At 41.6% G+C, this 27,576-nt stretch overlaps 1 protein-coding gene across 1 annotated transcript; it reads left to right on the top strand.

Annotated features, from left to right (window-relative positions):
- The first annotated feature begins 1,179 nt into the window (after positions 1-1,179).
- On the top strand, positions 1,180-18,264 carry FAM177B (family with sequence similarity 177 member B). The gene is made up of 5 exons (XM_070384493.1): positions 1,180-1,277; positions 12,306-12,486; positions 12,774-12,840; positions 16,049-16,146; positions 16,780-18,264. The coding sequence occupies exons 2-5, from the start codon at positions 12,316-12,318 to the stop codon at positions 16,960-16,962; spliced, it is 519 nt and encodes a 172-aa protein (XP_070240594.1). The 5' UTR covers positions 1,180-1,277; positions 12,306-12,315; the 3' UTR covers positions 16,963-18,264.
- Positions 18,265-27,576: the final 9,312 nt, after the last annotated feature.

The following is a 27,576-nucleotide window of genomic DNA, read 5'->3' as shown; positions in this document are numbered from 1 at the left end:
TTACTTGCTTAGAATTTACATTTTTGTTTTAAGAAAAACTTTGTAGTAAACTCTAGAGATTAAAATAGTTAATCTGGAGGGAGAGCCTACTGTGAACCATAGAAGAAAAAACTACATCGGGCTGTGCTTATCCAAAAGGCCAGAGCTATCACGCAATTCGACGTATCTGGTGCCTGTGATGCGCTTGAGGTGAGTCTCAGAGAAAATATCGGATCACCCTTTGGCTTGATATTGTCTACAGCATCTCTGGCCATTTGCCTCAAGCTATTCCTCAGCTTTCTGGGGCTGGCTGGGCAGGGCCTCAGGTGGCTGCAGCTCCCAGGCTGGTCGCCTCCAGAATATTGGACGAATTTCCTAGATCATCTGCTATGATGTAAGAAAAGTTGACAAATACCCCAATAGCACAGGTAAACTACCCCAATAGCACAGGTATGTTAGTAACGTCACTTACCCATGGTGTTTGGGTACATGTACAGGGTCTAGTACTGAAAGATTAATGGAAAAGTCCTGCCAGGTTAGCATTTCTCAAAGAGGAGCAGTGGTTTGTTTATACTGTTCGTTTACTCCTATTTCCTCAGAATTCCTCTGTCTGCCTGCCTGGGGTGAGTCACTGATTGGCGAGGGCCCATGTCCTCGGGTGAAATGGCATAGAGAAGCTGGGAGTGAATACTGCCCTCTGCCCTCTGAAGTCGGGCTTCAACTGTCCTGTCCTTTCAAGGCTTGCTCTCCCAACCCCTTTGGAAAAAAGGGAAGGGAGCTGGGGTCACCGCAGGCCCCTATGACAGGGCTGATAAACTCTCAGTAGTTACCCAATGCCAATTCTCTTCTGCATTAACCAGATTCATTTGCATTTTTTTTTTTTTGATTAATGAAAACTGAAAGAACTCCAGGAAATTTAAGGTGTCATACCTTCCCAAAGTTAAATGCCAAGATGCAGAAGTATGCTATTTTGTTGCTACAGCTGAACATGCTGTGTTTCAGTGAAGGAGTTAATTGAAACATAATGAGTGTGTGAGTGTAATGAAAAATAAGGTAGCCATTTCAACATCAGGAAATAATCATAAAGCTGTTCTTATTTTTCCAGTCTCATGTAGAACCTTCCCCCACCCATTAAAGTGAACTGACTGTATGATTCACATATTAAACAAATACTGAGCTCCACCTGTGTCAGGGACTGTAGAGGGCAGGAGATAAAGCGGGGAGCACACAGGAAAAACCCCTTCCACCCTGGCTGGAAGGTCGGGCAGAGAAGGAAGGGGAAAGGGAGACAGAAAGAGGTAAGTGAAATACAGATGGTGTTAAATGTTGATAAGTAATGAAACAGAATGAGGTAAGCTGCGGGGTGGGGGTGGTGAAGGAAGTGGGCGGGTGCTATGGAATTCAGATAGGAACTCTGTCAGCCGACCTTTGAGTCAAAGATCTGAAGGAAGTGAGGGAACAAAGTCTCAGAGAAGAGGGACTCGTCCAGAGAACAGATCGCACAAGGTCCCTGCGAGGGACAGAGGCTGGGTGGTCAGGGAATGGCAGTAAGAGGGCAACGGCCGGAATGAAGCAGGTCAACGGAGGGAAAGGAGCAAAATGGGACCAGAAAAGTACTGGGGCCAAATCCACATCTCTGTAGGCCGTTCTAAGGACTTCGGCTTTGACTCTTGGTGAGCCAGGAACCCATTGGAGAGTTACAAGTAGAGAAGTGGCACCGTATGATTTTGTATTTAACACTCTGTTTTTGAGTATAGAGAGTAGGAAGCCAATTAGGAGGCACTGCAATAATCCAGGTGAGAGACTTAAACTGGGGTTGATGGTGTTAGGACCCTGGCAATAGTCCAGAGAATTTCCTGGTGGATTTAAGGTGAGGTGTGATTATAGGAGAAGAATCAGAATGCCTCCAATGTTTTAGGTCTGAGGATCTGGAAGAATAGAGCTGCCATTTATTGAAATGGGAAGAATGCCAGAGGAGTAGATGGGAGTGTGTAAGTGGGGCCTGGGAGGAGGGGAGTGGTTTCAGGAAGAAGGGTGCACTGAAAGTATGAGCAGATTTAGACATGAGGATCGAGGTGTCTGTTATGCATCTGAGATTCAGGGAGATATAAACGTTGGATATAAATGTGTGTATTTATATTTAAATAGTATTTAAAGCCATAGGGCCAAATGGGGAGTAGATAAAAATCAGAACGAGTCTAGTGGCTGAGCCCTGGGGTACTCCCAATATTGAAAGATCAGGAATCCCAAAGGGTGTGTTAATTACACGATACTCTTGGGAGCAATCCTTGATAAACTAGATTTTTTTTTTTTTTAAGAAAAAACTAGAGGCTATCATAAGAATTAAAGTATGTTGTAGGAAATACTTGACCCTCCAAAATATCACTTCTCAGGTGGTGCAGTGGTAAAGAATCTGCCTGCCAATGAAAATACACAGATTCTATCCCTGGGTTGGGAAGATCCCCTGGAGAAGGAAATGGTAACCCACTCCAGTATTCTTGCCTGGGAAATCTCATGGACAGAGGAGCCTGGTGGGCTAAGTACAGTCCATGAGGTTGCAAAGAGTTGGACACAACTTAGCGACTAAACAGCAATATCACTTACAAAACATCCGAGTCTAGGTACTTGGTGTGAAGTTGGTGGTGCTCCCAAGATTTTGGTAAATAAAAACAAGTAGATTCCACACTTCAATATTGAGTCCCCTCTAAATGACAGACACAGTGTTACAAAGATGAATTTTGCATAGCATATTCTGAAATGTCCATTAGGTGGCAGAAAACTTCACTAAATAGACTACAAACTAGCCCTTTCTCTCACTCCCTCCCTCCTTCTCTCTCACCAACACCATGGGCTTTGAACACTCTGATTTTAAAGATGAATATGTCTATTTCATGCATAACAGTATTTCAAAGAACAGAAACTACAATTTTCTTCAGAAAGCCAACAGATACCATTTGTCACGTCCAACTCTTTGCAACTCCACGGACTGCAGCATGCCAGGCTCCCGTGTCTTTCACGATCTCCCAGTTTGCTCAGATTCGTGTTCATTGAGTTGATGATGCTATCCAACCATCTCATCCTTTGTTGTCCCCTTCTCCTCCTGCCCTCAATCTTTCCCAGCATGAGTCAGCTCTTCACATCAGGTGGCCAAAATATTGTAGCTTCAGCTTCACCATCTGTTCTTTCAGGGTTGATTTCCTTTAGCATTGACTGATTTGATCTTCTCACTGTCCAAGGGACTCTCAAGAATCTTCTTCAGCACCACAGTTCTAAAGCATCAATATGGTCCAACTCTCACATCCATACATGATTACTGGAAAAACCATAGCTCTGACTATACAGACCTTTGTCAGCAAAATGATATCTCTGCTCTTTAATATGCTGTCTAGGTTTGTCATAGCTTTCCTTCCGAGGAACAATCATCTTTTAATTTCATGGCTGCAATCACCATCTGCAGTGATTTTGGAGCCCAAGAAAATAACGTCTGTCACTACTTCCACTTTTTTGCCTTCTATTTGCAATGAAGTGATGGGACCAGATGCCATCATATCATTTGTTTGTAATATAACAAGGGTGAGCCAGGTAAATTAGGGATGGACAATTTCGTTTGGTTTGGAAATATCTGAGTTGGGAGATGATTTGGAGAGGTAAATTGACTATAATGAGACGGCTGGATCTTAATTTTAAACTTTTGATGTTTAAGGTTTTCTGCCTGGGGAAAGGCAAGAAGGCCTGAGAAAGCGGAAAGCAAAAAAAAAAAAAAACCTCTTGAAAAAAACAAATAAGATGTCTGTCTTTGCTTGCCGTTGGTTCTTTCCGGAAAGCAAAAAAAAAAAAAAAACCTCTTGAAAAAAACAAATAAGATGTCTGTCTTTGCTTGCCGTTGGTTCTTTCTGCAGTACACCACAAGTCTGCTCAATTTAGAAGTCACATTTCTTCCTGCTTTCCTTAGGGAGCTGGTCCCCAATAACTGAGGCCATATCCCCCTCCTAGAGACTGAGGATCTCGAGTATGTCCTAGCCTTGAAATTTTAAAAAAGGGCTCCCAGATAATCCTAAGATGAAGACAAGTTTGGGAGCCACAGGGTTTATTTAATGTGTAAATACATCTGACCTTCCCATAACTCAAATACGTTCCGCCCTGTAAGACGCACACAAGAAAACCTTTCCACGTCAGCACAGTCAAGGCTTTCAAAACCAACCATAACCAGTTAGAGCAATGAAAGAAAAAGCAGAGGAATAACACTGGTGAGTTGTTTTTTGAAAATGTTTTAAATTTCTTCTGATCATATGGAATGCTTTATTTCTCACAGCACTGACAATATTTAGTTTTGCAGTAGTATTAGGCTCAGCATATTTAAACACCAAGTTACAATGTTTTGTTCGTTTGTTTTGCTTTTTGCTGGTCTTTGGCATCAGAAACTAAGTGGTACCAACTCTTCCTTCTCCTTAGCAAGACTCTTTTGTGATACACTGCCACTAAGTCAGTCAGGAAACACCATGTGCATCCCTGAGACTCCTCAGGGGACCCTGGGCTGAGAGGGTCTCACGTCACGTCACCTTGGTTTAGATAACAAATTTAACTCTTGACAATTTTTGCTAACTCTGACAGCGGCATAAATTCAGCATTGTACCAATCTGGTGACTGATTCATACATACATAAACATATATATGTATGTGTGTATTCAATAAGATTTTCTTGCCCATAAAATCTTAAAAGAATTCAATCTGCTGTTTTTCATTTTGATAGGTGGCTGATAATTGACTTATATGTATTATGACCACTGACTTATTTGGAATTTTTTCTAATATTTTATTGGAAATTATTTCTGGTGTTTTCATTTTTCATGCTTTTCCTTTGCTCTCTTTCTTCCCTCTTTATTGCCTTCTGTGGGATGTTCATTTCCTTTGATTTTTTCCAACTGGCTGTGAGCTATATATTCTAATTCCATTATTTTTCTAGTTGCCTTTAAATTGTCAACATGCACACTAATCCTCTCCTATTTCAAAACAATACTTAAAGAGGTCAGCCCCTCATATTTTTGTTATTATTGTCTAATACTTAATACTTCTTTGTTCTTACGCTATGCCATACCAAAACAGAGTTTTTAAGAGTCACTATTAAGATTTGTCACTTTGTTTACTCACTTATTGGAGAAGGCAATGGCACCCCACTCCAGTACTTTTGCCTGGAAAATCCCATGGACAGAGGAGCCTGGTAGGCTGCAGTCCATGGGGTCGCTAGAGTCAGACACGACTGAGCAACTTCACTTTCACTTTTCACTTTCATGCATTGGAGAAGGAAATGGCGACCCACTCCAGTGTTCTTGCCTGGAGACTCCCAGGGACGGGGGAGCCTGGTGGGCTGCCGTCTATGGGGTCGCACAGAGTCGGACACGACTGAAGCGACTTGGTGATTACTCACATATTTACATTTGTTTCTCGAATCTCTTGCTTCTGTGCTCACTTGCCTTCTAACTGACATATAATTTTATATTATTCATTCAGTGAAGATGCAGGAATGGTTAACTACGTTTTTATAGGTCATAAAATGCCATTATTTCATTCTCAATAACTGTTTAGCTGGCATGGATGGACCTAGATTATCATATTAAGTAAAGTAAGTCGAACAGAGAAAGACAAGTATCATATGATATCACTTATATGAGGAATCTAAAAATAATGATACAAATGAACTTATTTAAAAACAGAAATAAGCTCACAGGTGTAGAAAGCAAATATATGATTACCAAAGGGGAAAGTGGGGAGGGGGGAGGAGTAAATTAGGAGTTTGAAATTAACAAATACATTTTATTATATATAAAATAAACACAAAGACCTATTGTATAGCACAGGGAACTATATTCAATATCTTGTAATAACCTGTAGTGGAAAAGAGTTTGAAATAATATACATACAAAAAATGGAATCACTTTGCTGTACACCTGAGACTAATCAATTATTAAGTTGGTGCAAATGTAATTGTGGTTTCAGACTGTGAATTTTAAATCATTATAACTAGACTCAAACATATCTTTATTAATCAAAATAGGAACCATTACAATCAACACATTTTTGCCCACAAGAAATGTTTGTTTATTCCTGTAGTGTAAAAATCCATGCTTCAGGATTCTACAAACTCATGTTATGCATCCTGCCGGTTGTGGAAGCGTTTTCCCTTCAAAAAGTTGTCAAGATGCTTAAAGAAGCGGTAGTTGGCAAAAGGTCAGGTGAATATGGCGAATGAAGCAAAACTTTGAAGCCCAAATTGTTCTACTTTTGAAGTGTTGGTTGTGCCATGAGCAGTCAGGCATTGCCTTGGAAAAAATTGGGCCCTTCCTATTGACCAATGCAGACTGAAACTGTTGCAGTTTTCAGTGCATTTCCTTGATTTGCTGAGCATACTTCGATGTAATGGTTTCGCTGAAATTCAGAAGGCTGTAGTGGATCAGCCCAGCAGCAGACTGCCAGTGACCATGACATTTTTGGGGTGCAAATTTGGCTATGGAAGTGCTTTGGAGGTTCTTCTTGGTTCAACCACTGAGCTGGTTGTCACCAGTTGTCATATAAAATCCACTTTTCATCCTACGTCAAAATCTGATCAAGAAATGGTCCGTTGTTGTTGCCTAAAATAAGACAAGATGACATTTCAAAACGATGATTTTTTTGATTTGTGGTCAGCTCATGAGGAACACACTTAGTGAGCTTTTTCACCTTTTCAATTTGCTTCAAATGCTGAACAACCATAAAGTGGCTGACGTTGAGTTCTTCAGCAACTTAAGAGGATCAACTTCAATGATGGCTCTCAATTAGTTATTATCAACTTCTAATGGCCGGTCACTGCACTCCTCATCTCCAAGGCTCTCATCTCTTTTGCAAAACTTCTTGAACCACCCCTGCACTGTAATTCAGTAGTAGTTCCTGGGCCAAATGCATTGCTGATGTTGTGAGTTGTCGCTGCTGCTTTACGACCCATTTTGAACTCGAAAAAGGAAATCGCTCAAATTTGCTTTTTGTCTAACCATTTCCATAGTCTAAGATACATATAAAATAAGCAGCAAGTAATAAGTCATTGGCAAAAAAAAAAAAAAAAGCGAGAAATGCACATTCAGTTCAGTTCAGTTCAGTCACTCAGTTGTGTCCTACTCTTTGCAACCCCATGGACTGCATCAAGCCAGGCTTCTCTGTCCGTCACCAACTCCCTGGTTGGATCAACTTGTAGTCCAAGGGACTCTCAAGAGTCTTCTCCAACACCACAGTTCAAAAACATAATTCCTCAGTGCTCAACTTTCTTTATAGTCCAATTCTCACATCCATCCATGACTACAGGAAAAACCATAGCTTTGACTATACAGACCTTTGTCGGCAAAGTAATGTCTCTGTTCTTTAATATGCTGTCTAGGTTTGTCATGGATTTTCTTCCAAGGAGCAAGCATCTTTTAATTTCATGACTACGGTCACCATTTGCCGTGATTTTGGAGACCCTCAAAATAAAATCTGTCACTGTTTTCATTGTTTCCCCATCTATTTGCCATGAAGTGATGGGACTGGATACATGATGTTAGTTTTCTGAATGTTGAGTTTTAAGCCAACTTTTTCAGTCTCCTCTGTAACATAGCCACATTTATTTAAGAACGTATTCCAGTATCAAAGGCAAGTGTCAACAATGCAAAACCAAAATTACTTTGCCCCAACCTAATAAAAATAATAATTGTTTAGCTAGATATTGAATTCTTTTCTAAAAATGTTTTCAATTTTTTATCCAAGTATAGTTGGTTATAAATGTACACCAGAAAATATGTGTGTGTATATTATGTACATAATTTTTCAGATTCTTTTCCCTTCCAGATTATTACAAAATATTGAATATAGTTCCTTGTGCTATACAGTCAGACCTTGTTGTTTATGGATATTGAGTTCTTCATGGCAATCATCAATTATCTTCTGATCTCAATTGATGCTAATCTGCCCATCTATTATAAAATTTAAATTTTCCATACTTTCTATTATTTATTTATTTTTAACATTTTATTAATTATTTTTGACTGCACAGCATCTTCATTGCTGCATGAAAGCTTTCTCTAGTTGCAGTGCTCGGGCTTCTCATTTCAGGTGACTTCTTTTTTGTTGCAGAGCACAGGCTCTGGAGCGTGGGCTCAGTAGTTGTGGCTCATAGGCTTAGCTGCCCCATGGCATGTGGAGGCTTCCCAGAGCAGGGGTCAAATCCATGCCTCCTGCATTGGCAGGCTGGTTCTTAACCACTGGACCACCAGGGAAGTCCAAGATTTTCCATAATTTCTATGATCAGGTTTGATTTTCTTTTATCCATCTTAGTATTCTCATGTTACTAATATTTGAAGATTTGTGTCTTTCTTCAAATATGAAAAATTCATAGCCATTACCTCTTCAAACATTACCTCCCCCATTATTTCTATTCACTTCTTTCAGAACTTCCATTAAATGTATACTGAATTTTCTCATCTATTCCTTAGCTCATAACTTTGCTTTCATCTTAACAGACTATGTATATATATTTTAATATATGTTTCATGGTAGTGAAGTTGCTCAGTCATGTCCGACTCTGCTTCCCCATGGACTGTAGCCTACCAGGCTCCTCTGTCCATGGGATTTTCCAGGCAAGAGTACTGGAGTGGGTTGCCATTTCTTTCTCCAGGGGATCTTCCCAACCCAGGGATCTAACCCGGGTCTCCCACATTGTAGGCAGACGCTTTTACTGTCTGAGCTACCAGGGAAGTACATATTTCATGGTAACAGAATATATATGTATATGTATATGTATGTGTGTATATATACACACATACATATGTGTTTTATGAGAGATTTCCTCCAATTTCTTTACTATGTTCAAGCTACATCCAACCTATCCTATGGTCCTATATATTTCATTTCTGGAATTTCTGTTTGGTTATTTTTCAAATCAACCTGCTCCTTTTGGATTTTATAGTGTTTTGCTTCCTTTACCTTTTGGAATATATTAAACACATTCATTTCTAAAGATTTTTTAATGTGGACCATTTTTTTAAAAAGTCCTCATTGAATTTGTTCAATACTGCTTCTGTTTTATGTTTTGGTTTTTTGGCCCTGAGTGGGCAATCTTAGCTCCCCAACCAGAGATCAAACTCATACCCCTCGCATTGGAAGGTGAAGCCTTGATCACTGAATCTCCATCACTTTTAAAGCTTTTTAAAAGATTTTAAAACTCATCCTTCATTTTTAAAGCTTCATGTTTATCGTTCCTCATTCTTGGATGAGGGCTCTCCCAAATTTTTCCATTTCATTTGCTGAACCCTCCTCCTGATGGTTGGTTTGGACATATGATTTCCAAGTATTTGCAGTGAGTGCCTGCTTAGGGTGTTTTTTGCAGTGGAGGTCCAGCGTTCCCAGTCTGGTTGAACTCTCTCTCCAGCGTTATTTGCATTTGCATCTGAGAGTTCTGTGGACTGCGATGACTTCAGGTCACTCAGCTTCATTTCAGGACCAGATGAGGACTATGAACTCGGGCCACAAGCCAGTATGTGGTCCTGGCCTGGGGCTCACGTGGCCCATAGTGTTTTTCATGTGACTATTTCTACCCATGTTGCCTTGAGAGATGATAAATTATTTTGCCACTTTTATAGACCAGAAGATAGTTTTTCTCCTCCATATTTTATAATAAGATGGCACTTTATTATCTTAGTTTTATGCAGGTTGCTTCATTTCATCCCCTTACACTCATGGGATTTGTGATTTAAGACTCTGTCCTCTCCACACCAGTATTAAAGCCCTAGCCTCAAGGCCTATATCTAATTCTGAAATTCCAGGAACCATCTCAGTTTCAGCTCATGATATGATTTTGAGTTTCCTCTCTTTTCCTAACACCTAACCTGGCTTTCTATTTTTCTTCCTTTTCTCCTCTTTTCCGCCTCCTTCCTTCCCACCTCCCTTAGTCCTTCCCTTCCTCTCTCCCTGACTCTCTCTCTTTATTACTTCCTTAAGGGCAGCCTGATTTAATGTTTTGTTTGTTTAATTTTATCCAGCATTTCTGTATGTTTTGAACAGGAAGGAAAATTCTTCCACATCAGCTCAGCCTCCCATGTTTGCTGATATAATCTTATAATATATGAAATATTAAGAAAATAGTGTGAGGTGTTTTGCTCTCAAAAAAAAAATAAAGAAAATAGTGTACTTACTAGATTAGAGCAGTGTCTGATATATACACACTATTAAGTGATAAGTACTTCACAACAGCTGCTGCTGTTGCTGCTGCTGCTAAGTCGCTTCAGTCATGTCCGACTCTGTGAGACCCCGTAGATGGCAGCCCACCAGGCCCCGCCGTCCCTGGGATTCTCCAGGCAAGAACACTGGAGTGGGTTGCCATTTCCTCCTCCAATGCATGAAAGTGAAAAGTGAAAGTGAAGTCACTCAGTCGTGTCCGACTCTTAGCGACCCCATGGACTGCAGCCTACCAGGTTCCTCCGTCCATGGGATTTTCCAGGCAAGAGTACTGGAGTGGGGTGCCATTGCCTTCTCCAACCATCACTACAATCATGCTATCTATGAGAACAGTCCCCTCACCCTTGTAAGTTCCCTTGGCCCCTTTGTAGTCAGTCTTCTCCATCCTCTCAGTCCTAGCAAACACTGATCTGTGTTCTACTACTAATATTTCAAATAAACAGAATCATACAGTATCTGGCATCTTTTACTTTGCATGATGCTCTTGAGATTGCTTCAGAGTATTGCAAATATTTGTTGTCCAGTAACATTTAATCACTGAGCAGTATTGCATTGCATAGACATACCACATTTTGTTCATCTTTTTACCAGCTGATGGACATATGGATTGTTTTCAGTTTGGGGCTCTTATAAATAAAGTTGATAAGAATGTTCACATATACATCTTTATACTGACATATGTTTTTGTTTCTCTTGGGTAAATATCTAGACGTGGAATTACAAGATTATATGGTTAAGTATATGTTTTTAAGAAACTTCCAAATTGTTTTCTAGGCTTCCTTGATGGCTTAGCAGGTAAAGAATCCACTTGCAGTGCAGGAGACACAGGAGATCGGGTTCAGTCCCTGGGTTGGGAAGATCCCATGGAGGAGGAAAATGGCACACCAACTCCAGTAGGGTCACAGAATTGGACACACTTGACCCACACATATACAAACTGTTTCCCAAAGTGGCCATACCATTGCAGTCCCACTGCTGCTGCTGCTAAGCCACTTCAGTCATGTCTGACTCTGTGCGACCCCATAGATGGCAGCCCACCAGGCTCCTCCGACCCTGGGATTCTCCAGGCAAGAACACTGGAGTGGGTTGCCATTTCCCTCTCCAGTGCAGGAAAGTGAAAAGTAAAAGTGAAGTTGCTCAGTCATATCCGACTCTAGCAACCCCATGGACTGCAGCGTACCAGGCTCCTCCGTCCATGGGATTTTTCCAGGCAAGAATACTGGAGTGGGGTGCCATTGCAGTCCCACTAGCAAGCAACATATGACAGTTCTAGTTGCTTCATTTATTCCTCATCTCTTGGCATTGTTAGTCTTTAATTTTTGCCTTCCAGTGACTATGTTATGATATGACATATGGTTTCCACTTGTATTTCTCTAATGACTGACATTGAGCACTTCTCCTAAATTTATTTGCCACCTATAAATCTTTGGTAAAGTGTCTATTCAAATTCTTTGCCCCTATTTAAATCGAGTTGTTTATATTTTATAAATTGCAGTGGTTTTTTAAAAATATGTTCTCAAAATAAGTTCCTTATCAGATATATACTTGGCAAATATTTTCAGCTGTTTTGTGTAAAGATTGTACTCTTCACCACTACTTGTATTGCTTCTCAGTATTTATTGAAATGACTGAGGAATTTCCGCAGGGTGATGGACACTCCCCACTAGCAGCTGTGGATTTTGCAATTAATAAGGTGTAAAGGAACCCTGCTGACATATTTGTTTGAAGACCTAAAGTTCACATTTTCACTGCTAATTAAACCTTTTCCATTTTGGTACAGAGCTAGACAGTCCTGTATTAGATTTGAAGAACTGATTTGAAGAACTGATGAGATCATGGTTGTGATTACCTGTGAACTCTTTGTCTTCACAGTCCATCAAGAATAACTAAATAATCAGCAAGGACTTCCCTGGTGGTTAAGACTCTGCCTGTGCACTGCAGAGGGTGAGGGTTTGATCCCTGGTTGGGGAACTAAGATACCACACACTGCACAAAATGGCCAAAAAGGAAAAAGAAAATGACTAGACATGTCTCTGCTATATAACACTCTCCTGGACAACTTGTTCTAAAGTGTCCTGATTTTCACTTACTAGTTATTTCCTTATGGAAAAAGACAATTTCCAGCAGTTAGAACTAGAGGAGAGTGGACCTTCCAAAAGGACAACTCCCAGAAGAATTATCCATTTTGCTGATGGAGACATCATGGAAGAATATAGCACAGAGGAGGAGGAAGAGGAAGAAAATGAACAGACAACAAATTCAACACTTGATCCTGTAAGTTTAGATTATCATTATTAGTGAACATGGGGGCTGAGTGAATGAGAGATAAAACCAACAAGTTTTGTCAAAAATAGTTTTAAGCTAACTCCTTGTTCTTTGGTTTGCTTTCTGGAGCCGTGTACAATCAGCTTATAATTTTGATCATCTTCATTTTCTCATCTATAAAAGAGAAAATGGAACCTATTACAAAGCATGTTGAAGCCTCTACACTGCAGATTCTGCAGTCATCACTTCTGTTATTAATTACTCTAACCTGGTTTCCCTTTCTTGTTCTTTTTTAGTCTAAACTTGCCTGGGGGCCCTACCTATGGTTTTGTGCAGGGCAAATAGCAAGAACCTCATTTTCTAGTAAGTACTGCTATGGTGGGTTTGTTTGTTTGTTTTTTCTGTCATAAATACAGGCTTATAGACCCTCAGAGTTAGACGAGACTTGAAGTGGTTTAATCCACTCCACAGCATTCTGAAGATCTGTTCACTTCCAGATCTACACTGGAACATTCCTGAAGGCATAGAGCCTCACATCTTCAGAGAGACCTTGCCATCTTTTCCCAGCTCTTGTTAGTAAACTCTATCTTCCTTTAAATCTTCTTTTAGAGTTTTCCCCCTTGATCCTAGTTGTCTCTTTTAAAGGCCAGACAAAACCTATCTAGATTCCTCTTTCATAGGACAGAGTTTCAAACATTTGAAGACAATAGTCAGTCCTCACTGAGTGGACTCTTCACATGAATAAACTTCCAAGTTCTTTCTTGATTTTAACTATTGTTATCTGACACAGTTCCCAGTTCCCTTGTCATAATCATTCTATTATTAGTAAGACTTTTATTGACCTCTCTCAAGGAGATAATGAATGGCCTAAGTGGCTATTTATAAGAGAAAATGAAAGTGAAGTCACTCAGCTGTGTCCAACTCTTTGCGACCCCATGGACTGTACCCTGCCAAGCTCCTCCATCCATGGGATTCTCCAGGCAAGAATAATGGAGTGGGTTGCCATTTCCTTCTCTAGGGGATCTTCCTGACCCAGGGATTGAACCCAGGTCTCCTGCACTGCAGGCAGACCCTTTACCCTCTGAGCCACCGGGGCTCCTGTATTTATTTATTTATAAAAAATGAATAGTAAATCTTGTTTTGTTTGACTTTCACCAGTTAAAAAAAACACAATTGGCAACATCTAATTACTCACTTCGTTCTCATTCATATATACTTATGTATATGATGGGCTTCCCTGGTGGCTCAGTGGGTAAAGAATCTGCCTGCAATGTGAGGCAGGTTAGATCCCTGGGTCAGGAAGATCCCCTGGAGGAAGAAATGGCAACCCACTCCAGTGTTCTCGCCTGAAATACCCCATGGACAGAGGAGCTTGGCAGAGTACAGTCCACAGGGTTGCAAAGAGTTGGACACAACTGAGCAACTAACCAAACATGTGTATATGATGGAGGGAAAACAACTTTTAAAATCTGAGAAAATAGAAAGCATAGCTCTTAGGAATTGATTGCCGTTCATTCATTAAATAAACATTTACTGAATACTCATATGCTCAGCACTGTGCAGGTCCCTGGGACTCAAAGACAAATGACAGTCTTTGCTTTCAAGGACCTTAATATTAGATGAATAATACTGGCCAGTAAACATGCTTATAATGATGCTTTGTTGTTACACTTCCCAGGGTAGGAGGTATATATGGACTATAGACTGGAGTACTCAGGAATGGTGACCTCTGGAGGAGACACCTTAAGAGAGTTCTGAAAGTATGTCTGGCCAATGCCAGCTTTCGGACCATGAAAGTGACCAGGGTGACCTTAAATTACATTAAGGGTGATTTAGTCAGATGGTATGAGCCCTAAGTACTTTTAGATCAAGGTAGAGGGTTAGTGGAGAAGGCAATGGCACCCCACTCCAGTACTCTTGCCTGGAAAATCCCATGGATGGAGGAGCCTGGTGGGCTGCAGTCCATGGGGTCGCTAAGAGTCAGACACGACTGAGCAACTTCATTTTCACTTTTCACTTTCATGCATTGGAGAAGGAAATGGCCACCCACTCCAGTGTTCTTGCCTGGAGAATCCCAGGGACGGTGGAGCCTGGTGGGCTGCTGTCTATGGGGTCGCACAGAGTCGGACATGACTGAAGCGACTTAGCAGCAGCAGCAGCAGAGGGTTAGTAATTTGAAAATTACTTTAGCGATCCTTGTGTGTGCCTGCTAAATTGCTTTAGTCAGTGAGGGATGGAAACTTAAAAGATCAGGTCATGTTAAAAAAAGGAAAACTCAGCACAACAATATCAAAGTGTGAAGGAGAATGGGGACTACAGTGATTTCCACGTTGGGCTTTGATTTCAGATGACGGGGATAGGACACACGGGGAATCTTTCCACCTCTGGGTTCCATATAGAACTGTAATCTTAAAGAGCTTCTGCCTGGGGGTTCCAGACTATAGTGGAGGCATAAATATGTTAACAGTCAGTATCCTGATCTCTACACAGAGACTTTGGTGAGAACTGGAACCCAGATGACACTGGTAACTAATTTCTTCAATTTAAAATTCTAGTAGATCATAAACATGAAAACGTCCTGAGATGCTAATATTTTAGAAACTTCTCTTATGCACATGTACTGGGCACTGTGGCAAACAAAGAGATTAAAAAGCTAGAGTATTTCTGAAAGGATAAAGCACATTAAAAAAAATAGAGAGCGTCATTTTGATGTCTGTATGAGCGGTATCTTTAGAAGTGGAACAAAGCATGGGAATCACAAAGTCCTCTAATGGGAGGAGGTGCATCAGAAGTCCTACATGTTTTGATGTGGCTCATTTCTAAAGTCTTTATTGAATTTGTTACATTATTGCTTCTGTTCTATGTTTTGGGGTTTTGGCCACAAGACCTGTGGGATCTTAGCTCCCCCACCGGGAATCAAACCTGCACCCCCTGAATCGGAAAGAGAAGTCTTAACCACTGGACTGCCAAGGAAGTCCTCTAGTCCTGTACTTTTAAGGGAGAACATCTCTAGGAAAGACCTTCTGGAAACCACTCATTATTCATGCTAACCCTTTATTCCTGACTCTAACAATCCCTGAGGCTGCAAGCCACCTTACTACTGAAGTGAAGGCAGATAAAGAAAGCTTTACTTAAATTGCTGCTTAGGGAGGAGTTTTTTTTTGATGCATGGAAGAATTTCTGACATGGGTCTTGGTAATACTGGATTTAATTTTTGGTATCATTTGCAATGTACTCACAGCTGATGATCAGATGACACACGTGTAAATGGACAATATCTATTCTGATTGCTCAGGACCTGTACTTGTTATTAAGTATTTTGAAGATCTCTTGATATATTCACCTGAAAAAGATAGTTTAGAAGCCACCCTATGTGAAGATACAAGATTTAACAAATTCCCTTTGATTCCCAAAATTTGTGAGAGTCTACAGGAATTAAAATATCTTGTCAGCCTTGAAGGTAAGTGTAATAATAGACAATCTGTGGGCTAGTTGAAACTCTTGGCATGTCCACAGACTCTAAGCTTTCATTCTTAATTCAGCTTACCAAAGTGCTTCTTCTTTCTTCTAGCCTGTGAATTTCTTGGTGAAAGATTTGCTGTCTTCTTTGGTCTTCATCAGCCCAAGTACCAGTATATGTTAAATGAGTACTGTAGAACACAAAGTAAGGTATGTCACATCCTGATGGGGACAGCAAGAGCCCTGAGATGGGAATGTTGGGTGTTTCTGGTCTGGGTCTATGCTGCTGCTGCTAAGTCGCTTCAGTCATGTCCGACTCTGTGCGACCCCATAGACAGCAGCCCACCAGACTCCCCTGTCCCTGGGATTCTCCAGGCAAGAACACTGGAGTGGGTGGCCATTTCCTTCTCCAATGCATGAAAGTAAAAAGTGAAAGTGAAGTCGCTCAGTCGTGTCTGACTCTTAGCGACCCCATGGATTGCAGCCTACCAGGCTCCTCCGTCCATGGGATTTTCCAGGCAAGAGTACTGGAGTAGGGTGCCATTGCCTTCTCCGGATCTGGGCCTATAGAGAGGAGCATTTCCCACATGGTATCTCACGTACTGCAGTTTCACTGAGCCCCTATGATCACTGACTTATTTTTCTAAGGTGCCTTACCCCATGAAGTTTATTCATATTTGCCTCTGGTGTGAAGTTAGAACATCACGAGATAGGTTGTAGAAGGTGGTGTGAAACCTGAGATTGCTTATAGGAGAAGCTTCTTAGAAGGGTGTCTCTATAAGATGTAGAGGTCAGAGGTATTGGGTTTACAGGTAAACATTTCCTTATTTCTCTTTATATTAGCAATGTGACAAGGGAAGTGAAGAGAATGGATCAAAGGCCCAACCAGCCAGTGTTCCTAATGAGAAATGTCACCTGGAGGCCAGGGGCCGTGAGTATGGAACAAGACTACAAGATGTTTCGGAGGGCATTTCTCAGTGGAGCGCCTCATCCAGGGAGGGCCCAATGGCAGATTCCAGCTCCTGATGGGCAGCCAGGCTATGGTTCCCCTGGATTTCTGTTCCCTGGTCATTGATTACCATGGCAACAGCACCACAGGTGGTGCTTCTGAGCCAGATCTGATCTTAATCTCTTTGTGATTTATTCTCCACTAGCCAGGAATTGCAAGCCATCATAAGAACAATTGTGGTTTCTTTCTCAATATACATTTTTATTTATAAGCCCTGAAACCCAACTCCACCCCAGTGGTGCAAGTCCTGTCCATCAGTTGTGGGCTGTTAGTATTGATATTTGCATAGTAGTGTAAGTGCCTTATGGAAGAGGGCATGGCAACCCACTCCAGTATCCTTGCCTGGAGAATCCCATGGACAGAGGAGACTGGTGGGCTACAGTCCATAGGGTTGCAAAGAGTTAGACATGACTGAAGTGACTAAGGACAGCATAGCACAGCACATAAATGCCTTAGGGAACTTGGACATGGGAGTTTTAGGCCAAAACTCTTTGTCAGGTGGCAAGGATGTAGAAAAGAACCCTCTGTTCCTAAAAAGAAACTTTGGGCATCATAAAGTCTAAATAAAACTTTCTTTTGGGGTTTCACATAAGGGATGTCCTTCCCTACAGCTGTGCTGGTTTACTTGAGGCTTGCTTTCCCCAATAAGCAAACATTGCTAATAACTCTGTTACGACATAGCAATCTTTGAGAGTTGGGTGCATTTTTCCCCAAACACATAAAAAATAAATGGCAATCTAAGTCCTACAGAAAGTATTTGGAAAAAGTAAATGACTCTCTCGTTAACTTGTCAACAAATTTTGGAAAACTGTAAAGATCAGACATGGAAATCATAAGTACGTAACACAGGTTGTACTGGCCAAAGGTAGCTATGATATACAAAACTATAGGTTTTGCAATAATAAGACCTGGGTTCAAGTTTCAATTCTGCTTCTTACTAGTTGTATAATTTTAGATGTCTTAATTTCTGAGCCTCTACTTCTTTCTTTGTAAAATGGGGGTTTTATTTGTTTCTCAAGAGTTATTGTTAAACACACTGAAATAATAAATATGAAAACTCTTTTTAAAACTGTGAATATTAGTTGCTAATGCCTAATTAATGACTTATAGGCTTTCCAGGTGGTTCAGTGGTAAGGAATCTGCCTGCCAATGCAAGAGATGCAGGAAATGTGGGTTTAATCTCTGGGCTGGAAAGGCCCCCTGGAGGAGGAAATGGTAATCTACGCCAGTATTCTTGCCTGAAAAGTCCCATGCAAAGAGGAGCCTGGCAGACTACAGTCCATGAGGTTGCAAAGAGTCAGACATAACTAATGGGACAGAGCCGATAGACTGTTATATTGAAGGTCCCCAAAGAACAATGCCTTCTGGAATTCATGTCCTCATATAGCCTCACCTACATTGACTATGGCCTTGGCTATGTTACTTGCTTGGGTAAAGAGAGAGTAGCAAATATGATGCAACTGGATGCTTGATAAGCACTTGCACCTGGACGCTTGTCCTCTTAGAAAGCTTCATGTTGTAAAGAAGGTTGGGCTAGATTTCTGAATGATATGAGGCCACATGGAGAGGCCACAACAACCCCCTACTCCCATCACTCTGAGTGGGTGACAGTCCACATTTGAACTTGCTGCTTGATTAGCCCTGGGCTTCTCCGGCAACGAGGGCTCCTTGGTGACTCAGTTGGAGGATATCCTAGCCAGCCTGCCTGCTCCCCACCCCTAAGGCTGTCAGGTAAGCCTGACCTCTGTTCCGCACTGGGTAGGTTAGGCTTTGCTATTAGGCATACGACTTGTCTCCAAGAGCCCATGTCCCAGCCTCTCCATACCATTTTCCTGTTCCAGTTTCCTGGAATGTCTATGGATAGTAAACATTGTTTCAGGAGGCTTTGGGAAACTGGGGCCCTTCAGACCTCTGACGTCACCGCCTGGCCTAATCACCTGGATATACATCTCCTTGAAGGGGGCCCACTTGAAATGCATCTGAGATGGGCCGCAAAGGTAACAACAATAATTTCCTAATTTTGTCTTGCTGCCACTGGGACCCCAGGTCTCTCTAGGAACTTGGGCTCTTCATTGTCTTTCATTCTTGGAAGCCCTGCTCCCATCAGTCAAGGTTTCAGAGTTCCTGGAATGGATGGCTTCAGGTTAATGGGAACCTCTATTCAGCAGCCAGCTGACTTCAAGTCACAATGCTCCCAAAGTGCCAGAATTCTGCCTTACTCCTCAAGGCTAGACTGATCACGCTGAGTTGCATCCGTTATTCCTCCTGCCTTATTGTGTTGTGTTGGGGCCTATCCAGGCGATCATCTCCTGCAAGTTTAGTCTGGCTGTCTCATTTGCCACCATTGTTGCTGTTGTTCAGTCACCCAGTTGTGTCCAACTCCTTGCGACCCCATGGACTGCAGCACACTAGGCCTCCCTGTCCCTCACCATTTCCTGAAGTTTGCCCAAGTTCACATCCATTGCATTAGTGATGCCATCCAGCCATCTCATCCTCTGACGCCCTCTTCTCCTTCTGCCCCCAATCTTTCCCAGCATCAGGGTCTTTTCCAATGAGTTGGCTGTTGGCATCAGATGTCTGACCAAAATTATTACCACCATTATCCATTCCTATATTTTCCACGGGTTTATTTACCCAAATGGGTCATCAATGGACCAGGAAAACAGTCTCTGATATATTAATCATGAGCATCCTAGCCAAAAAAAAAAAAAAAGAACAAGCCTCCTAGAAAGTACAATTCTGGTGATATTACAGACCCATGGCCACTTTCCCCAAAACACAATCATAATGTCAGATTGACTTAGTAGGACGAGAGTCTACCATTAGTCATACCCTATAACTGGAACACTGTCTACCAATAATCTAGACAAAGAACAGTACTTGTCACCACTCCAGACCCCACCTCTTTTCACAGAGGGTTTCCTCTTGAGTCTTTATCTCCTTCCATGACACCTAACCTTGGTCAGTATCATTTCAGTTCATTCTACCTCATTTTTATATCACTGAACCTTGGAGAAGGAGTTCCAATCTGAGTCACTTTCCTCCCAGGAGTCATCTCTACCTTTTGTAGATTGATGGATGCTAAAGAGTATGTGCCCAGCTCTATCTGGCAGCTCCCAAGATCCAAAGATACGTTGGGAAAGGGCTAACTAACTTCCCTTCCAATGATGTTTAAACCGGAGATCCTTGCCAGCCAAAAATATCGCCAACTAACCAGTTAAGTAGCAAAAGTTTGTTGATTTAATCAATCAACTAAATTTTAATGATCATTCTGATTTCTTAATGTTTTAGGTTACTGCCACCACACTTCATTGTGTGTAGTACAGGCAAATCAAAGTTCATTTTATTATCTTTCTTTTCTAATGATGGAGTCACCCTAAACCTTAACCTTGAGAGTGGAAATTCAAGAAGTCTGAAGTGATGAGAGAAGCTGTCTGGCAAATGCACGCAGGCGTCTACCCTTTATCTCCATACTGCCAAACATCATTTGAGCATCTTACCCTGGATGAACAGCCTGCCAAGAATTGTTTGGGTCTTTTTCATCTTTGCAGGCTTGTGGGAGATGATACCCTTCAATTATTCCTGTAAAAGTTTCTGTCTTCTGCCAAACTGCCCCATCTCCAACCACAAGATATAATTATTTATTATACCTACAGCAAAATGAAGTCAACCACACCTTTAACCATTCTGTTTCTCAGGCAACTTATGTAGGCTTGCCAAGAGCTAGCAAACACAGTTATCAGCTTTTCAGGCAAAAGAGGAAAAAGAATGTTGAAATCTCTTTAGGGAAAATCTTCTGTATATGATTTCATTTATGTTGGGGACAAAGTGGGAGTGACATCAGTCTGAATTTAATTTGAGTGGACAGGATTTATACTGAGAAAAAGAAGATTAAGGTTCCCCAACAAATCATTTGAAAGGAAGTGGACACAATTTACCTGACACATTTACTTTGTCATCTTCAAGACGGCCTCAGGCCAACAAGCTGTATAAATCAGGGCAAAGTAGTAGAAACAAAATTCTATTTAGAATTGAGTGGATTTCTGTATAAAATGTCTTCTAAGATAAATGTTTCATGATGGTCTTTAGCGGTCTTGGGGAAAAAGTTTCAGTGACAGAGAAAAATGACTCCCAAGAACAAAATGTCTCCCAAGAATGCCTTGATGGTGGGGAACATACATCTTCAAGTTCAAAGAAAGGTAGTTCTTGAAACTTTATTTCTGTTTATTTATTTTTGGCTGTGCTGGGTCTTCATTGCTTTGTGCGGATTTTCTCTAGTGTCTTCAAGTGGGGGCTACTCTTCGCTGCAGTGTGCAGGCTTCTCACAGCAGTGACTCCCTTGTTCTCACGTCTGGAGTGCTCCTGTTTGGAGCACAGGCTCTAGGCGCTTGGGCTTCAGGAGTTGCAGCACATGGACTCAGTAGTCATGGCGCATGATCTTAGTAGCTGCATGGCATGCGGGATCTTCCCAGACCAGGGATCAAACCTATGTCCCCTCTATTGGCAGGTGGAGTTTTAATCACTGGACCAGAATGGAAGTCCCTTGAAATTTCGTATACAAACTTTATTAACGTTAATTTTAGGCAATTGATTGAAATATCAGTCTTCCTCATTGGCTGATGGGATAGTTTTATGTGTCAACTTGGCTAGGCTCTAATGCCCAGTTATTTAATCAAACATTAATCCAGGTGTTACTATGAAGGTATTTTGCAGATGTGGTTAACATCTAAAAATCAGTTGACTTTATGTAAAGGACATTACTCTCAATATTGTGGATGGGCCTTATCTAATCAGTTGAAAGGCTTTATGAGAGAAAAGCTGAGGTTCCTCAAAGAGGAAGAAATTCTACCTCAGGACTGCAACATCAAATCCACCCAACTTCCCTGGTGGCTCAGTCATAAAGAATCTGTCTGCCAATGCAGGAGACATGGGTTTCAATCCGTGATTTGAGATGATCTGACATGCTGCAGAGCAACTAAGCCCACACCACAACTACTGAGAGCCTGTGCTGTAGAGCCCAAGAGTCCCAACTACTACAGCCCGCACTCCCTGGAGCCCGGCTCCACAAGAGTGTGTGCTAAGCAGCTTCAGTCATGTCCGATTCTTTGCGACCCCATGGACTGTAGCCCACCAGGCTTCTCTGTCCATGGCATTCTCCAGGCAAGAATACTGGAGTGGGTTGCCATTTCCTCCTCCAGGGTATCTTCCTGACTCAGGGATCAAATCCAGGTCTACTCGGCTCCTGCATTGACAGGCAGATTTTTTACCACTAGCGCCACCTGGGAAGCCCCTCCACAACAAGAGAAACCACCACAATGAGAAGCTGCTGCCGCTGTTGTTGCTGCTAAGTTGCTTCAGTCGTGTCCGACTCTGTGTGACCCCATAGACAGCAACCTGCTAGGCTCCCCTGTCCCTGGGATTCTCCAGGCAAGAACACTGGAGTGGGTGGCCATTTCCTTCTCCAATGCATGAAAGTGAAAGTGAAGTCACTTAGTCGTGTCCGACTCTTAGCAACCCCATGGACTGCAGCCTACCAGGCCCCTCTGTCCAAGGGATTTTCCAGGCAAGAGTACTGGAGTGGGGTGCCATTGCCTTCTCCGAATGAGAAGCTGGTGCACCACAATTACGGAGTAGCCCCCACTCACCACAACTAGAGGAAAGCATGTGCAACAAAGACCCAGTGCAGCCCAAAATAAACAAATAAATTAAAAAAAAAAAAAAATCCAGCCCGAGTTTCCAGCCTGTTGGCTTGCCATATGGATTTTGAACTCGTCAGTCCCCATCATTGTGTAAGACAATCAATCCCTTGAAATAAATCTTTTTGATTCTCTTTCTCTGGAGAACCTCGACTGATACAGCTAGTATCCAGCATACAGTTTGGAAGTTACTGTAACCATATTTAGCAAATTATTATACTGCCAGTTGGTTGGTGTTTGCATTATGCAATGTGAATGACAGCTCTCTTTGCTTCACATTTTTCATCCTGTCCTGATTTAAACACGCTTAACCGCTTACATTGTTATGCAAAACCCTTTCATCTTGGCTACCCATTGTTTCCAAAAGAAGTTCACCATCCTAATATTTATGAAGAAGTACCTGGGCTGGAGTTCTCTCTTCTCATGGTTAATTGTGATCACAGAAAACTACATGGTAAGAACTAAAAGTCCTCCACTCAGTTGGCTGGGGGACAATGAGTGGATGAAATACCCAGCAGATCCCAACAGAGGATTCAAGTGAATGGGAAGGGAGAATATCTTGGCCTTTAAAAGGAAAGCTTAGTGAGTATTCAAAAGCTAGGAGGACAGGGACTTTCCCAGTGGTCCAGTGGTTAAGACGCTGTGTTTTCACTGTAGGAGTTCTGGTTCAATCTCCTAGTATACATACCAGGTATACTAATGACATGCTAAAGTAGGAAACATATGCTATATTTACCAATATCTTTTTTAGACTTTTTTTCTTTCTTTCTAAAGACATCAGCTTTCTTGCCTTCAGCCCAGTTGGCAACTTTGGTACCTAAGGGGCAACCTTGACTCTCAGCTGTCCATTGCTGCTGCTGTTGCTGCTAAGTCGCTTCAGTCGTGTCCGACTCCGTGCGACCCCAGAGACGGCAGCCCACCAGGTTCCCCTGTCCCTGGGATTCTCCAGGCAAGAACACTGGAGTGAGTTGCCACTTCCTTCTCCAATGCATGAAAGTGAAAAGTGAAAGTGAAGTCGCTCAGTCGTGCCCGACTCTTAGCGACTCCATGGACTGTAGCCTACCAGACTCCTCAGTCCATGGGATTTGCCAGGCAAGAGTACTGGAGTGTGTTGCCATTGCCTTCTCCATCCATTGCTAAATTCTGACAATTTTTTTTTTTTTAATTTATTCCCCATCCTGAACCCCCCTCCCTCCTCCCTCCCCATACCATCCAAATTCTGACAATTTATCCTTTGTGTTATGTCAAAACTCATTTCCAAGTCAGCAACCAAGCTTCCAGGCTTTACTGATGCACCAGTTTCTTCATTGTTACTTCACCTGTGGAAACACGGAAACTCTGTCCAACTCATGATGGCGTGAAAAATTTCCTTCTCTTCGCTTGTTTATTCTTTACCACAATGCCAGAGTTTTTTCTTCTAAGCCATGAATCTAGTCAGGTCACCCCCTTTCTCAAAAATCTTCAAAGGTCCCACAGATGTTACAGAGTAAAATTTGAAATTCTTCAAGAAGGTCATTCATAACCTAGCCCTAACTTAACCATACATATCCTAGTTCTATAAGCCAAGTTCCCTTATCCTTAAAATCAGCTTATTTCACGCCTTTTCAAGTCTGTTAATATAATTTTCTCTCTTGGGATTCCCACCTTTTATCTCTTGTTATCAAAACATTTGTCTCCCAGGACTTTCCTGGTGGTCCTTGCAGTGCAGGGGATGTGGGTTCAGTCCCTGGTCAGGGAACTAAGATCCCACATGTAGTGGAGCAACTAAACTTGTCTGTTACAACTACTGAAGCTTGCACACTTTGGAGCCCATGCTGTACAACTAGAGTCTGTGCACACAGTGAAAGATCCTGCGTGATGCAACGAAGATTTCAAGTGCGACAACTAAGATCTGACACAGTCAAATAAATAAACAAATAAATAACTGCTGAAAAAAACAAAAAAACATTTGTCTCCCATAAAATATCTGTATGATTCAAGACATCTCTATTTCTACCTCTTCTTTGAAACTTTCCTGTGGCTTTATTTTTTTAATTTATTTTTAATTGGAGGATAATTGCTTTACAATATTTTGTTGGTTTCTGCTGTACAACAAGGGGAATCAGTCATAAATATACATATACCCCTCCCTCTTGAGCCTCCCTCCCAACCCATACCTGAGCTCTCATTTAGATGTGTGAGCTCCCGTCTCTGTACCTGGTTAGAAACCCCTTTATCTAGTTAGTCCCCTGCCAGTATTATTGTGATTTGTAAAATCATGCTAATCATTCTTCAGATAATGGATGTATTGAACACAGGGGGAACAGTGAATGCCTGGACAAAGCTTATTAAAAGTTCTGCCTCCAGTTCAGTTAAAGCTGATCACATTCACTTGTTCTCTCATCCAACAACTATCTACTGTGTGCCGGGCTTTGGGGAATACAAGCAGGGGTAAGGTCCTGAAACCAGTCCCTTGGTTCTCCCAAGACAGCTCCAGGTGCTCGAGCAGAGGCCCCAGCGCTCAGCCCATCCACGATCAACCACGTCCTTCCAGAGCAGCGACTAGCAGACGGCATTGCGCAAGCGCAAGCCCCAAATGCTGCCTCTGCGAGTGCTCCTTTGGCCCAGGTGGTAAGATTCTCTAATTTGAGATCCTTAATGATCCTTAGAACCTAACATTAAAAAAACACCTCTCTTTTGATCAACCCACCAAAGCCTCATTTTCAGATTCATCCTATTAAGGTCTTGCAACATGCCTGCACTAAACACTCCGCAAATCCTTATGCACGTACTACAGTTTTATTTACTGTAACCTCCATGAAGTGTGCAATAAACACACAGAAGTCCCCAAAGCCGAAGGCTGGGAAGATGCAGCAGGAAGATAAATAAGCTTTGATGATGGTTTCAATAGATGATAATTTCTTGCTTCCACGGGTACTCCACAAACACAGCTGTCAGAAGTGCATTGTGTAAATCAGATGCTAATTAAATTAAATTCCCACTAGAATTAAGGCAGCAAAGTATTTTGTCTTGTTTTCCTGCAAACTAGGCCTCTCAATCAAGACAGCTGGGGCACTGGCATTTCAGGTACCCTGGTGGAAACAGCTGCAGCGAAGCAAAGCGACTGCTCTCCTAATTAAATTGCCATCAGTAACAGGAAAATAGATGGCATTTTTGACGATGCTCATAATGCTTACAATGTGAACCATCTAGTGGAAACAGAGCTGTGTTGGAAAAGAAGAGACCTGGATTCTGATGCAAATTTTGGCAAAATCATTTTTCAACTCTAGCTTCAGTTCCCTGCTTCCACCCACCCACCTCCCATCTGCCCTTCCTTCCTTCTTTTTTTCTATTAAAAATTTATCCGGTGACAACTACTGAGAGGCGATCTATTGGATCCTGGAGACACAAAAATACAAAAGACACTCCCTGTCCTCTGGATGCTCTTGGTCTTTTTGAAGAATCAGGAAGTGGGATACTATGATCTAAGCAACTTCTAGGACTTGGGGCTTCTCATTCCAAATATGATCTTTAAAAAAAAAAAGATCTTTCATGCAAACAGCACTTTTCATGCAAGCAGAATACTGTTTTTCAGTATTCCATTCTACATTTATGTTGAAAGACATGGAAGACAATGAGCATTAGGTGACACCAACTCTGTTCTTTAGTAGCCATCCCTGCCCTTGCCTTCAGATTTTAGAGTCTAGTTAGAAATAAAAGCACACATGACTGAAACAACATTTGAAATATTCCACAACTATAGATCAGCCCATATAAGAAAATATTACCTATATTATACAGAGAAATATTGAGACTGAAACTTGGGCTAAAGAAGTCACTCAGTGAATGCTTTTTTTTTCATTCACTCATTTATTCATTCATGAAACAGGTACTAAATACTTACTATGTGTCAGGTTCTGGGCTGTGTGCTGGGGAAACCAAAGAGACAGCCTCTGCTATCAAGGGGCTTTAAAATCAACTGGAGAGTCAAATACATAAAAAGTTAATTATAATAAAATGTAGTTATAGCAAAGAATTGGAGAAGAAAATGGCAACCCACTCCAGTGTTCTTGCCTGGAGAATCCCAGGGACGGGGGAGCCTGGTGGGCTTTCGTCTATGGGGTCGCACAGAGTCAGACACAACTGAAGTGACTTAGCAGCATAGCAAAGACAGAATCATTAGAACAGGATGCACAGGGAAGAGAGGTTTTCTTTAAAAGCAAAGAAACTCAAAGTACTATTGGAAGCACTCCATTTCCCTCCATTCTTTCAGTTGCCTCTATACTTTCTTTCTATGAATTACTACTCCCCATCAATATTGTAAGACTTAAAATCCTACTAAAAGGTAACTGAGTGAGGTATATTTGTAATAAAGATACTAGCATAGACTATCAATCTCTCCCCCAAATACAGTCTGATACAAATATTTCCTTATTCAAGAATATATAATGTGACTACACTAGAAAAATGGAAAAACAAACTGGTATATTTGTAAAATGAAATACAACCCAACAATTAAAAGGAATGGAATGCTCACACACACAACAAAATTAAATCTCAAGGATATATTGAATGCATATAACCTAACCAAAAAAGTACTTACATACCATGTAATTCCATTATTATAAAGATCAGAACAGGCAAAACTGATCTATGGTGGACAAAATTTAGAATGATGGTTGCCTCAGGGAAGTAGGAGAGGGGATTGACTGGGAAGAGGCATGAGGAACTTTGGGGATCATGGTAATGTTCTGTACCTTGATGGTGGTTTAGATCGTGTGCACAGGTGGAGTCACTGGGCTATGTAACACCCCCTTAAGATTTTTATTACTCTAGATGGAACAAACCGATATTGAACTCTAGGCAATGATCTGCCTTCTGGAAGTACTTAGAGGGCAGTGTGCTGATATCTGCAGTTTACTTTCAAAAGCATCACAAACAAGATGGATTGATGGA

This window comes from Bos mutus, chromosome 16 (assembly GCF_027580195.1).
Source record: "Bos mutus isolate GX-2022 chromosome 16, NWIPB_WYAK_1.1, whole genome shotgun sequence".
Classification (NCBI taxonomy): domain Eukaryota; kingdom Metazoa; phylum Chordata; class Mammalia; order Artiodactyla; family Bovidae; genus Bos; species Bos mutus.
Note: the sequence above shows the minus strand (reverse complement) of the source record. Positions and strands in the feature narration are given on the sequence as shown.